This window comes from Theropithecus gelada, chromosome 4 (genome assembly GCF_003255815.1).
Source record: "Theropithecus gelada isolate Dixy chromosome 4, Tgel_1.0, whole genome shotgun sequence".
Taxonomy (NCBI): Eukaryota; Metazoa; Chordata; class Mammalia; order Primates; family Cercopithecidae; genus Theropithecus; species Theropithecus gelada.
Window position 1 is genome coordinate 16272920 of NC_037671.1, and position 14171 is coordinate 16287090.

Below are 14171 nucleotides of genomic sequence, written 5' to 3' on the forward strand. Positions count from 1 at the left end.
CCTCTTCCTTTTTTTTTTTTTTTTTTTTTTTTTTTGAGGCGGAGTCTGGCTCTATTGCCCAGGCTGGAGTGCAGTGGCCGGATCTTAGCTCACTGCAAGCCCCGCCTCCCGGGTTCACGCCATTCTCCTGCCTCAGCCTCCCGAGTGGGCCTCTTCCTTTTTATATATTCAGCTTCTCCCTCCACCCCCCGCCATCTAATCTGGATTCTTTCCATTAAACATGCCCCATTTTCTTCCATTAAAAAATTAAATTTGGGCCAAGTGCGGTGGCTCATGCCTGTAATCCCAGCACTTTGGGAGGCTGAGGTTGGGTGGATCACCTGAGGTCAGGAGTTCGAGACCAGCCTGGCCAACATGGCAAAACCCCCATCTCTACTAAAAATACAAAAATTAGCTGGTGTGGTGGCACGTCCCTGTAATCCCAGCTACTCGGGAGGCTGAGGCAGGAGAATCACTTGAACCTGGGAGGTGGAGGTTATAGTGAGCCGAGATGGTGCCACTGCACTCCAGCCTGGGACACAGAGTGAACCCTCGTCTGAGATAAAAATACAATACAATTTGGCCAGGTGTGGTGCTTATAGCAGTAATCCCAGCACTTTGGGAGGCCAAGGCAGGAGGACAGCTTGAACCCAGGAGTTTGAGACTGGCCTGGGCAGCATAGAAAGACCCCATCTCTACCAAAAATTAAAAATTAGCTAGACATGGTGATGCATGCCTGTAGTCCCAGCTGCTCAGGAGGCTGAGGTGAGAGGATCACTTGAGCCCGGGAGGTTGAGGCTGCAGTGAACCAAGGTGGTGCCACTGCACTCCAGCTTGGGTGACCATGTGAGGCCCCATCTCTGGAAAAAAAAAAAAAACAATAAAATAAATAAAATAAAATTCCACCACAGCCTCCTTCACTTCTACTTCTCTCACCCCTTTCAAAGCCAGGCTTCGTGGCCGAGTCCTTCACCTTCGGTGCATCCATTTTCCCACCCCTGTCCTCAGCCCTCTCCAATCTTGTTTCTCTTCCTGCCACCCCACTGAAGGGGCTCTAGTAACAGCCTCCATGGTGCTAAACCCAGTGGGCATTTTTTTTCAGGCCTCATCTAACCTTACAGCAGCTCTCAGCACTCTCTGTGGGCCATACCTATTGTCTTACTGTTAACGAAAAGATTGACACACAGGTCAAAGCACATAGCACTTATTTGGGAGACAAAGAATGGCAGTTGGGGTCCACCGGATCAGGGCAGCCCTGAAGAGTGCCCCACAAAGCTGGCTGCAGGAGAGAATTTTTAAAATAGAGGATTGTCACAAAAAGTTATCTTCAGATGTAGTTCATTGGCCAGGCAGAAATCCTAAATCACAAAGCCGTTGTGATTGGTTAGTTAATGAGGGTACTCTCAGCTGAGGTGCTGAAGGCCAGCAGATGCTGACTTCAGTTGTTTCACCGAGTCTACTGGAACATCCCCTGGTTTGACCTTCAGCAGGTGTGAGTGTGATCCTCTTCGACTCCACTTCAGAAAGCCTTAGCATTAGTAACTATATTTTCTTTCCCATTACGTTGCTTCCATGATATGACATTTTAGTCCTTATGCCATCTCCAAGAACTGCCCCTCCCCAGAATCCATGGCAAGTTCATCCTCCTTAGTCCATGCATTAAATACTGGAATTCTGCAAGGTTCCATCCTAAGCCCTCTCCTCTTCCCATTCTCTACTCTGTCCATACTCATGGCTTCAAATATTGTCTATATTGCAGACTAGTCTCAGATTTCTATCACTGGCCTAGTCCTCTCCTCTCCACTGAGCTAAACGTATCCTGCTGCCTACATGACAGCTTCATTCACATGTCTCAGGAGCATTCTGATATAACAGATCCAAACTCAAATTCATTATTTTCTTCTACTCTTCCTTCACAAATGCCCTGGTTCTCTTGCAGTGCCCCTGCCTCAGTGAACAGCATTCCCATCCATCTAGTCGCAATAGTAAGAAAACCTAAGGAGATATCCTGTACACCTGCTTCTTCCTGTCCATTCATGTATGCTGTGGCTACATGACTTCCTAAGAGCTTGCACATCACCACCACGGCCTCGCCCAAGCCTCCACCATCTCTTACCAGGTGTGCCAAGCCTCCCGAAGCCTCTCCTCAGGTTGCCTCTTGCTTCCTCCAATCCCTTCTCTGTATAACAACCAGCGTGATCTTTTTCCAGTGTAAGTCTGATCATTTCATTCACTCCTCCCCTCCCACACCCTAAAACTTAAACTTTTCAGCGGTTTCACATTGCTCCTAGAAAAAGAAGATCAAAGTCCTAGAAGCAGCTGTATTAGGCCATTCCCACACTGCTATGAAGAAATACCTGAGACTGGGTAGTTTATAAAGAAAAGAGGTTTAATTGGCTCACAGTTCTGCAGGCTGTACAGGAAGCATGATGCTGGCATCTGCTTCTGGTGAGGCCTCAGGAAGCTTCCAGTCATGGTGGAAAACAAAGGGAAAGCAAGGTGTCTTACATTGGAGGAGCAGAAGCAAGGGGGAAGGGTCTACACACCTTTAAACAACCAGATCTCGCGAGAATGCACTCACTCTCACCAGAACAGCACCAAAGGGTTGGTGCTAAACTGTTCATGAAAAACTACCCCCCATGATCCAATCACCTCCCAGTAGGCTCCACCTCCAACACTGGGGATTACAATTCAACATGTGATTTGGGCGGGGACACAGATCCAAATCACACCCACAGCATCTGGCCCCTGCCCTCCTTCCCACCAACCTTCTCTCCTTCCTCTCTGCCCAGAGAGAGCATCCTTCTTCCATCCCTGAGCTCTGGGCACAGTGTCGCTTCCTCCTGGAAGCCTTTCCTGACCTTCCGATTTGGTCAGATCCAGAGATCCCTGCACCAAGTACCTCACCATGGAAGCCCTTACTCCAGCTACATTTTACACTCATTTCTGTGACTGTTTGATTAATGGCTACCCCCCATCCTCTTCCAATCTTCTCTGTTCCAGAAGGGCAGGGACTGGTTTTGCTCATCACTGTACCCTGGTACCTAATATAGAACCTGACACAGCACTGGCACTAATAAGTAACTTGCTAAATGAATGAATGGGTTTACATTTGAATGTAGCTGAGTCTCTGGCACCCATTTCTAAAACAAGTCTTGACAGGAATGAGATAGAGCAAGAGTGATGACATAATTCTAGGAACTCGAGAGGGGAGGACTCCAGGGAGTAGAGTCAAGGCAGAACCACAGACACTTTATCTCCTTCACAGTTTTGCCTTGTGCCCAGCCAGCCCCACTTCCGTGTGGCTGCTGAATGGTTTTTGTCTGACTCAGCTCTTGATGGCCAACTGAGATGCTGCAAGAATGAACAGTGCCTTCCACATGGGCAGTGAAAGTCTAAGTCATGCCCAACTTGCTTGTTGTTTTGAGGATATTTTATTACACGCCAGTCCTTGGAAACTGCCGATCCAGTTTTACCTCGCACATTGTAATCACCGATGTGCACCTCTGGGCTGTGAGCACCTTAAGAACGTGCCTGGCCTCCAGGTGGCCCCTGGTTCATGTTGGGTAGATTGGCGGATGAAAGACTTAGGAAAACAAAAATTGGAATTCTTATCATTTGATGATCTCATCCAGCGTCTCAAACTCAGAGGCCCTTGGGGGTCCAGGAATGATCTGAAAAAAAAAAAAAAAAAAAAAAAAAAGCAGGACAGATGTGAGCATGCTCACCTGTACTATCTAAGTGAGGCCTGGGGAGTGGGCTAATTAGATCACACACACTCTGTCTAAAGGCGTTCAGGCTCAAAAAAAGTGAAACCAGCTGGGCTCAGTGGCTTATGCCTGTAATCCCAGCACTTTGGGAGGCCGAGGTGGGTGGATCACTTGAGGTCAGGAGTTTGAGACCAGCCTGGCCAACATGGCAAAACCCCATGTCTACTAAAAATTGAAAAAATTAGCTGGGCATGGTGGCACGCACCTGTAATCCCAGCTACTCAGGAGGCTGAGGCAGGAGAATCCCTTGAACCCAAGAGGTGGAGGTTGCAGTGAGCTGAGATTGCACCACTGCACTCCAGCGTGGGCAACAGGGCAAGACTCCGCCTGAAAAAAAGAGGAAAAAAGTGTAACCTCTGAGTATGCCAAAGAGAACTGATAGAGTCATATCCAGTGCACCAGACATCAGTTTGCAACCTCTGACTTAAAGTACCGTGGTTATGGCAGACAAAATATTGACTACCCTTCCACAAGACGTCCACATCCTCATCCCCAAATCTATGACTATGTAACCTTCCAGGGCAAAGGAGACTTTGCAACTGGAATTCAGTTTAAAACCTTGAGATAAAGATTAAATGAATGAACATATGTACAGTACTTGGAACCACACCCTTACATTATAGGCATTAAATCAGCCTTAGCTTATTAAATTCGTATTTATTATTTGCAGAGAAAAGAACACAGGCCTAGCAGGATCTGATACCTTGTCCGAGGTAAATAAGTTCAGAGCAGAGCCAGGACTAGAACCCAAACCTTCCAGCTCCTGAGCTACTTAGTGCTTTGTCATTACAATGCCACCATATCATTTTCTTCCCAAATCTCATTTTCAAGGTCAAACTAACTATAGCACAGGCCCTTCTGGTGCGCTCAGCTGCATTTTATAGCGATGATTAGTCTTGATGTTCTCAGTCGCTTTCCAGAGAAATAAAACATAAACAGAGGACCTCATTTGAAATTATGGGTGTTTGACTATAAAGCAGCCTAGTTAATAACAGAATTTTCTCGGATCAGAGTCTAGTCACTCAGTTTCACCCCCTCCAAATATGACCACCCATTTAAAAAAAAAAAAAGGGCCATTACAGAGCCAGTTGTCATGTTCAGTGATGAGATCAATGGGATGGCACCGTCAAAGCTGATGAGGAAACAGTGTAGTCTGCAGACACTTTGCAGAAGACTCTGAAACACTGGCCTGACCTCCAAGATGTAGGCGCCACCCGCATTTACAAGGCTTTCTCGAAACATAGTGCCCCCAAAACTTAGCTCGACTTAAAGCCTGGGTATTACCAAACCATTCCATAAAAGTGGCTCCCATCCCTTATAAAAGCAGCAAGTATTTTTAGGGAAACTAAACTGGCAGGTGAGAAAGAGCTGTTAAGATCTTTCAACGTGGAGTCGGTAAGCTGCATTCCAGACCTCTGACACCGGTTCACTCAGTTGTATAATCACCATTTTCCTCCTGCAGCATGAGAATGCTATTTTAGAAAGGACTCAAACGATGCTGTGTCCAAAATTAGACCCTCTAATATTGTGAATTTCCAAATACACAGCTGGCCCTTGTCAATGGGGATGAAAAATGTCTTAATGGGATTGCAAAGAAAAAAAACAAACTTTGGGTGCAGCGGCTCACGCCTGTAATCCCAACACTTTGGAAGGCTGAAGCAGGTGGATCACCTGAAGTCAGGAGTTCAAGACCAGCCTGGCCAACATGGTGAAACCCTGTCTGTACTAAAAATACAAAAAATTAGCGTGGGGCATGGTGGCGCGCACCTGTAATCCCAGCTACTCAGGAGGCTGAGGCAGGAGAATCGCTTGAACCTGGGAGGCAGAGGTTGCAGTGAGCTGAGATCACACCACTGCACTCCAGCCTGGGTAACAAAAGCTAAACTCCGTCTCAAAAAAAGGAAAAAAAACAACTTTTTTCACTCTACTCTCACACTTAGCACACTTGCGTGACCCCACACACTTCTGTGTGACGCAGTTCCCCATACACCAAGCAATTCTCCAGCAGACACGAACTGGGCGTCCTGTAATTCCATTTGATTCTGTCCCTTTCTACTGGGATAGCGTCAGATCACACAGGTTAAGGACTCAGTCCCACAGAACTGCCCCCCACTTCAGATGCCAATACCAAGTCGCAGGTTGTCACCGATACTTACGACCCACTAGCTGTAAATTGGGATTCTCACAACTCCCTCTTTGTGTTTAAATAATTTGCTAAGACTACTCACACAGAACTCAGGGAAACACTTACTTTACCAGTTCCTTACAGAGGTTACAGATGAACAGCCAGATGAAGAGATGGATGGGGCAAGGTAATGGGGGACAGAGGCAGAGCTTCTGTGCACTGTCCAGGTGCCACCCTCCCAGCAGTGGCCCCCAGGCCTGTGGTCAGCCACCAGGAAGCTCATCTAATCTTGTGGTTCAAGAATTTCCATAGAACTTCACCTCCAGCCCCCTACCCTCCCGCTTCCCAGCTGAAAGCTCCACGCCTCTAACCATGTAGTCTTTCTGGTAGCCAGCCCCATCCTAAGTCACCTAATTGGCACAAACTCTGGTGTGATCCAAAGGGATTCATTCCAAGTAACAAAATACACTCCTGACACTCCAGAAATTCCAAGCGTTTTAGGTGCTCTGTGATAGGAACTGGGTCAAAAACAAATGTTTTATATTATGCCATGGGGATATTTTGAAAAGGAATAATAAATGTGAAAATGTTCTTATACTCTTAAAAACACTTTGGAATGCAATTTCCAACAGTTTCAGGGTACTGTAGGTTTGACAGGCAGGTATATGACCAAAAATCCTTTCTCTGACATTGTATTAGGCCATTCTTGCATTACTATAAAGGAATACTTCAGACTGGGTAATTTATAAAGAAAAGAGGTTTAATTGGCTCATGGTTCTGCAGGCTATCCAGGCAGCACGGCCCTGGCATTTGCTTGACTTCTAGGGAAGCCTCAGGAAGCTTCCAATCATGGAGGAAGGTGAAGGAGAGGAAGGCACATCACATGGCAAAAGCAGGAGCAAGAGAGAGAGTGGGCAGGGAGTTGCCACACGCTTTTTGTTGTTGTTGTTGTTGTTGTTGAGACAGAGTCTCACTTTGTCACCCAGGCTGGAGTGCAGTGGCACAATGTCGACTCACTGCAACCTCCACCTCCCAGATTCCAGCACTTCTGCTGCCTCAGCCTCCCAAGTAGCTGGGATTACAGGCATGTGCCACCATGCCCGGCTAATTTTTGTGTTTTTAATAGAGACAGGGTTTCGCCACAAAGTTTTAAATGACCAGATATTGCAAGAACTCCCTGTCAAGAAGACAGAACCAAGCCATGAGGGCTCCCCATCCAAGCGCCTTACACCAGGCCTCACCCCAAGCAATGGGGATTACCATTCAACATGAGACAAATATCCAAACTATATGAGACATTGAAGCCCATTCCCTATATAGGATATGTGGTAGTGACACGGGAATGTCACAGAAGCAATTGATTCTGGCCTAATGCAATAAAGAAAAACGCAAATGACAACAAGCTTTGAATTAAAAATATAGTCCTTTCTGGGAGATTGAGTCCAGGACTCCCTTGGATACCAAAATCCAAGGATGCTCAAGCCCCTTGTATGAAATGGCTTAGTATTTGCAAAAAAACTACGCATATCCTCCCATATCCTTTAAATCATCTCTAAATTACTTATATCTAATACAAGATAAATGCTATATCAGTAATTATTACACTATTGTTTTTGTTTGTATTTTTTAAATATTTTCCATCTGCAGTTGGTAGAACCGAAGAATGTGGAATTCATGGATACAGAGAACCAACTGTAGTTATGTTTGGAGACTTCATTGACTTATATTTTCACTCTAGGAACTCTCTTCAGATTTTAAGATGTGAACATCTTGCCAACTATGGACACCAGTTTCTAATACCCAGGGAGGAACTGCAACTTCCGTAACTAGGAGAGCATCCTCTCTATCCCTTAGATCCCAGTAGAGGAGTCTGAGAAGCCTAAAATTTCCTCTACAATGATTCAGTCTCTCACACACCTCATCCCAGTGGGTGAAGTGGAATGCTGGATAATTGCAGCGTTGTTAAATAACTACCAAAACTTCAAAGGTACAGACGTCTCTGTTCCTGCTCAGGCTCCTGAGTCCGTGTCAGTCATTCCTGGGACCTAATGCAGGCATTCCCCCCTCGGATGCCATGCCCGTTCCCTGGCTACTTCTGTCACTACGTGCCATCCACTGCCTGTCCCTGCCTCCACGCATTGCATCATTGCAGGCTCATGCCCTGGCTATGATGCTTCACTTACGGTGGCTAAATTTCATGCCTGGCCACAGGAGTGTCATTTCTGTGCCTTTGCCACTCATGTCCTCTAAGGCTCTGGAATAAGAGGAGCAGGACCAAAAGAAGAGCAGCCGTTGTTCTCTGCAGACAGACACACTCTCTCACATGTCCCCGGGGCCACAGGCCTCTTTATGTTCTAACTGAGTCTGCACAGAAGAGGCACAAGACAGGCTTTAGCCTCAAGGGAGGGAGAGGCAAGAGGCCACAGTCCCCAAGTTAGGAGGCCACAAGGAAAGAAAAGGACTTCTGTGAAGACAAGAGTCCCGTCTAAGTTGCAGTCCACTTGCCTGGGGCCACTGGAGGAGACGGGGCTGGGGAGGGGCCGCTGCAGGGAGGAGGGCGGGGGTCACCGGCTGTGACATGACGCACGTGCCTCTCTTGGGCTTGAAATTGAGGAACTGAGGAGGCGGTGGTGGCGAGAGTCAGTCTTTCAGAGCACAGGATGGAACAAGAACTCCAGCCACTGACTCTGTCTCATGTATCTGCAAGGGCCGAGGCGATTAATGACCCAAGGAGGCTATGATATGGTCCAAAAACTTTTCCTGGATTTTTTCCGTAGGCGGCTGAGCCAGAGGCCAACTGCGGAAGAACTGGAACAGAGGAACATTTTGAAACGTAAGTGACTAAGCCCATGGCAATCCCTGATGTTTTGTGGCGGCTTTTGTTATTATTTAATGGTAGGCCACGAGGTTTCTACCTTGCGCCTGTGCAGAAAGCACTGAAAACCTTTCTAACGGTTGAGGCTTCCTCCATGTGTGTTAGAACACCAAAGACGACCTCCCCAAAGAGAAGGCAAATTTTATTCCACTTTAGAAGCTCACAGGCGGCAGGCAGAGCCTTCCTTTTAGTGAGTTGTAAAGTCAGAGAGAAGCTGAAAAATTAGAGTGAGACCACTTATTATTTAATGATTTTTGAGAGTAGGGTCACCTTTAAGCCAAAATTGGCTTGAAAATGGAGACTGTGATATGGGCGGCTAATGGCCATTTGAACTGAGACTAGAAAGCATGACTTTGCATTGCAGCTGGCTGCTGTTGATAAAAATCCCTCATCCCTTTGAACGTTAAATTTAAAGACTAAGAAAGCATTTCCAAGCGAAGTGCTTCATGTCTGTCTCTCAGGATTCCCACAGCTGGTCCCGGGCATGCCTGTCTGATGGTCTCATTCGAGGAAAACTGCCTTTCACCATTGCTGCAGACAGAAAAATATAAATGAGCCCCTTGTTTGGTTTAAGACACAGAGACATTTGAATATGTACAGAGGATCCACTTGGTGCTTTAAAAAAAAAAAAAAGGATACAAAATACTGAAACAGATCAAGCATTTGATGGACACCAGTATGCGTCAGTTTAGTGGTGGATATTAAATAACTTAAAAATCAAACCATTCCATTCAGTCATTGCTACCATTCTCACCAACATTGCCTCAAGATAGTGAACAAATATTTCTGGCTTAATTCATGACCCTGTTCCCCCTACCGCACGACACACTTCTAATTTCTCTCCAGAAAAGAAAGATATATACTATGCAGAGTTTTCTAGAAATGCTATGGTATACAGACTGACTCCTCGCCTCCCCCAGCTCCCCCGCCCCCCGTGCCCAGTAAATCACATGCAACCGCAGTGTGAGTTTGCCGGGAATTTCCACTGTAACCACACTAAAATATTCTTGACTTTACCTTTCTACCGTGCTCACTGTGGCCTTGTGACTTGCTCGGTATTTCGTAGTCTGCTGATGGTCGGTGCTGAGTTCCGCTCTGATGGGGAGGCCTGTTGCCTACAGCACCCACCCCCACCCGACGCCCCCGCATGTCCGTTTATGTCAACCCTGCCTTTATCAACATCTTGCCTCCCATCCCCATGCCAGCCACCACTTCCTCAACTCTCAGTGGAAGTTATTTTCAGGACTGGGCCTTCCTCGGTCCTCGGGGAACCCTAAGCATTGCCTAGGTCTCTAGGAATGTGCGTTTATTTTTTTTCTTCCCAAGGGGTATCCTTCAAAGTTTCCAAGCTTCGTATTCTATAGAATGAATTTAGAGCTTTTTCAAAGGATTTCCAAGGTCAGGGAAGCATTTGGCCTGTATGATGTCTTCCTTTCTGCCCCAATCTGGTACCTGAGCAATTATAAACTTTCCGTTGTTGGAGAGAAAGATAAACAGCCAGGTGAGCCTGTACAACTTACTCACAGCCCCCTGCTGTACTTGTGGCCTCTGACCTGAGGCCTAAACTCAAAGAAGCTAAAAGCCTCCGGGGATTATTTAGGTTTCAGAAAATAGTGCTTATCACACCGGGAATACGGTTTCTGCAAAGAGATCTAAAATCCCCTAGCTCAGCTCTGGGTTCTCTCAAAGGCATCAGATCCCCTCTGTGGCTTGTCCAGATCCCTGGGAGACCACAGGTCCTTTGAGCTTGGGTTTTCACCGCCATCAAGCAGGGAACTTAGATTCAGGGAACCAAAAAGGAGTTGTGAAAGATTGTTCCCATGGTTCTCTTTTATTCTCTTCCCTAATCCCTCTTGTCCCGGCCACCTAGTTGCAAGTTAAAGAACTACTTGACCAATTCAAACAGATGGATCATTTCAGAGTTTTGAAACTTTTCAGAAATCAACTGTTTTCCCATAGGTTCTTATTTTTCCCTGTGTTCTGGAACTATGTTCTCCTAAATATTTTTTTAAATTTAATCTATCGCGATTGTTAAACAAACAAAAATGTCTAGTCATATAAGAAAACATCCTCCAACAGTTTGTTTTAAAACTGATTTTCTGAGCTTTCAGCCATTTGAGGAACTGCTCGGTGTTGGGTGGTGGGGAACAGGGCACAGAGATGCCATGGCTCAGCCCTGGAGCTCTGAGAGCCTTGGACTGGTTTCCAGCCTCACCCTGCCTGGCCCTGGGAGCAGCCCCTGTTCTGTCCAGCAGCCAGTGAGGCCCTGTGCACCTCTGAGCACATAATGCACCCTCTGATGGTGGCAGCTGTAATGATGACATCGTAGGCCTTTCCTGGCCTGTCTTCCCAGTTGCCTAATGGGGTTGTCTTGGTACCTTCTGCCTGAAAATTCATGAACCTGAATTGGTCAATGGCTTTGAACTAAAGGTATCGATTCCGTAGGCGGTAGCTTGTGGCCCCACCCCCAAGAATGACCTAAGAAATGCACATAGGAGATGAAGGGCTCCATGCTCGGTCAGCTGTGTCACAGGATGCCTGCTTTCACGGCTCCGAAGGGGCCTGTAGGATCAGAAGTCTGAGGCTAGTAATGAGGAGTAGAGCCGGCCCCAAGCAAAACATGACCACAGGAAAAAGCCTCTCTGTGTAACCACTGAGCCAGGTAGGGTGTGACTAGCCACTTAACACCCCTGGGCCTTCAGATCCTCAGTTATAAACCAGTGGTGGTAGATGAGGTGGTCACTAGGCCCCTCATGGCCCTAGTATTCTGTGCCTCTGTAAATTTTCACCGTGTGCCCTCTAGCTGTCCCCAGTGACCCAACATCCAGACCACCTTTCCTTCCATCCGTTCTCCCACCTGAGACATCTCCAAATGGGAGTTCCCTCCTTCTGGTTCTTGCTGTCTGCCTCCCCATTTGTCTCTGCTAGATTAATTCATACTAAGATATTAATGGCTGACCGGTTTAATAGGTTTTATCCCACTGAAATTTGCATTTGTACAAATGTCACTGTCTGGGGGCTCCCTGCTTCCCGGTTTTGCTGTCTGCCCCCCAGTTTATCTCTGCTAGATTAATTCATACTGAGCTATTAATGGCTGACTAGTTTAATGGGCTTTTATTCAAGAGAAATTTGCATTTAAAAAAAAAAAAACCACTCCGGGTGGGAGATAAGATCTCTAATCCAAAGGAAAGCACACTCATGGTGATGGTTTCAGGCACTGTAGGGTAGGCTGGAGCAGGGACCTCTGGTGACCTCAGCCCACAGCAAGATGTGGCTGTTTCTTGTGCTGCCTTTCTACAACGCCTTATGCCCACAGGCAGTCGGGGGGCCAAATCAGGCCTGTGGGGGTGGCCCTCAAGGGCCTGAGTTCTGCTCTGACCTCACACCACTTGTGCTAGTGGGAGGTATAGTCACCTTCAGTGTAAAGGTGACACAGTTATCAGATGGTCCCCACCCCTTTCTAGGTACAGGGGGTTTCCTTCCTTTAAAGACCTGTCCCATACGAAGACAAAAAGCAACTATACCTGAATTGCATGTGTACACCAATACAACAAACTAACGAAGTTACCAAAATATAATTCAACAACTGTGTCCCAGGCAGTCATAACGCACCCTACGCCAAAATCAACGTGTTTCCTTTTACTAACACCATTTGAAATGTAATCTCAGAAGGCCTGAGTATCACAGGCCTTCCTTGATACAAGCTGACTTCCATAGTTTTTTCAAGTCCAACAATGCTACGCTGATGTCTGTGCTTCCATAGATACCAAGGAATTCTTCCAAGGTTCACAAGGGAAATGCTCTACCCTAGGTCATCCAGTTAGCTTAAAAGGAGAAATAAGCCCAGATTCTCTGCCCTTCAAATATCTGCCCCCTTCCCCAGACTCTCTTATATATACAGCTCTTTAAAAATCTGAGTAAATCACCCATGTATTAAGCCAAGAGCTTTTAGGCTCTGCAGTCTACTCTTCTGAGCCACTCCTAAAAAGTCTACATGCAGGCAGTTGTATCCCACACTCTGGCCTCACCCATGCTCTGTGGACTTCTTGGAAGATTCAAAGAATCGATGGAATCAGGGCTTGTGAAAGGTGAGCGTTTTGAAATTCCTCCTGCCTTGTCTTGTTCCTGCAGCAGGTTGAGATCGGTCTTCTGCTCTCTCTACCCCCACAGGGCGCCAGACACAAGGGCTACATCACAATGAGCCTCCTTCAGTGTTTGGGTGGCTCCATAGAGAATGAGTGAGCCCCAGTCTTATCCAAAGAAAGGATCCTCACATCTCCCCAAATGCCTGTGTCCCTGCGTCAACATTCCCACCCACCTCCTTGCGCTGTGCGGTGGTTTGCACCTGTAATCCTAGCACTCTGAGAGGCCAAGGCAGGAGGATCGCTTGATGCCAGGAGTTCAAGACCAGTCTGAACAACATAATGAGACCCCCATCTCAATAAAAAATTTTTTAAATTAGTCAAGTGTGGTGGCGTGCATGTGAAGTCCTAGCTACTCGGGAGGCTGAGGTAGGAGAATCACTTGAGCCCAGGAGTTCCAGGCTACAGTAAGCTGTGATTGTGCCACTGCACTTTAGCCTGGGAGACAGAATGAGACCCTGTCAAAAAAAAAAAAAAAAAAAAAAACCTACCCTCCTTGTAGCCATGTTTCTCAACCCCAGCATCTCTGCCTGGAGACCTGAAACCCCATGTGATGTAAAGAAGGCAGAATGGTAAGGTCGACCTGCTCAGTAGCAATTTGAAATAACGCAGGTAGTTTGGAAAGCAATCCCCATAAGGAGAAGGGCAGCTGGGGGAGGGGACAGGAGCTCTCTCTTCCCTTTTTCAAACTGAAATGCTTGGCCTAGAGCCTGCCAAGGTCCAGAGGATGCACCTGTACACAACACTGTTTACTGAAATAAAAAACATCTTAAATATTTCTTTCAGCTCGGAATGAACAAGAGGAACAGGAGGAGAAGAGAGAGATCAAGAGGAGGCTAACCCGAAAGGTAGGTGGTTCTCCATGCCAAGAGCTGGGACAGGCGAGGGTGGGCTGCCCGCCACACCTCTGCTGGCCTCAGTGGCCTCACCGCTGCCTGATTCCTCTCCTCCTGTGTCAGAGAGCGCCACTCTCTTACTCTGTAAGACCTCTCCACTCAGTTTCATGACCCTCAGTCCTTTGAGCTGGTGACATTCAATGTTGTTTAATTTTGTGACACCCACCTACTCCCAAATAACTTGATGGCTATTGTGTTATATTTTTGATCACACTAAATGTTTTGTTTTTAAAAATTCACTATAATCCCATTAAGCAATGGGAAATTCATAATCAAAATCAGTAGTTCAAAGGCCAGGTTCAGTGGTTTATGTCTATAAACCCAGCACTTTGGGTGGCCAAGGTGAGTGGATAGCTTGAAGCCAGGAGTTCGAGACCAGCCTGG

At 46.8% G+C, this 14171-nt stretch overlaps 1 protein-coding gene across 9 annotated transcripts in view; it reads left to right on the forward strand.

The window, feature by feature from the left end:
* The window catches only part of PHACTR1 (phosphatase and actin regulator 1), a 575876-nt gene that overhangs the window by 549993 nt on the left and 11712 nt on the right, over positions 1–14171 (forward strand). For all 9 annotated transcript variants that reach the window (XM_025382675.1, XM_025382676.1, XM_025382678.1 and 6 more), the window contains 2 exons: positions 8652–8707; positions 13678–13739. In XM_025382675.1, the coding sequence (XP_025238460.1) occupies positions 8652–8707; positions 13678–13739 (118 nt within the window). The remainder of the gene's footprint in view (positions 1–8651; positions 8708–13677; positions 13740–14171) is intronic.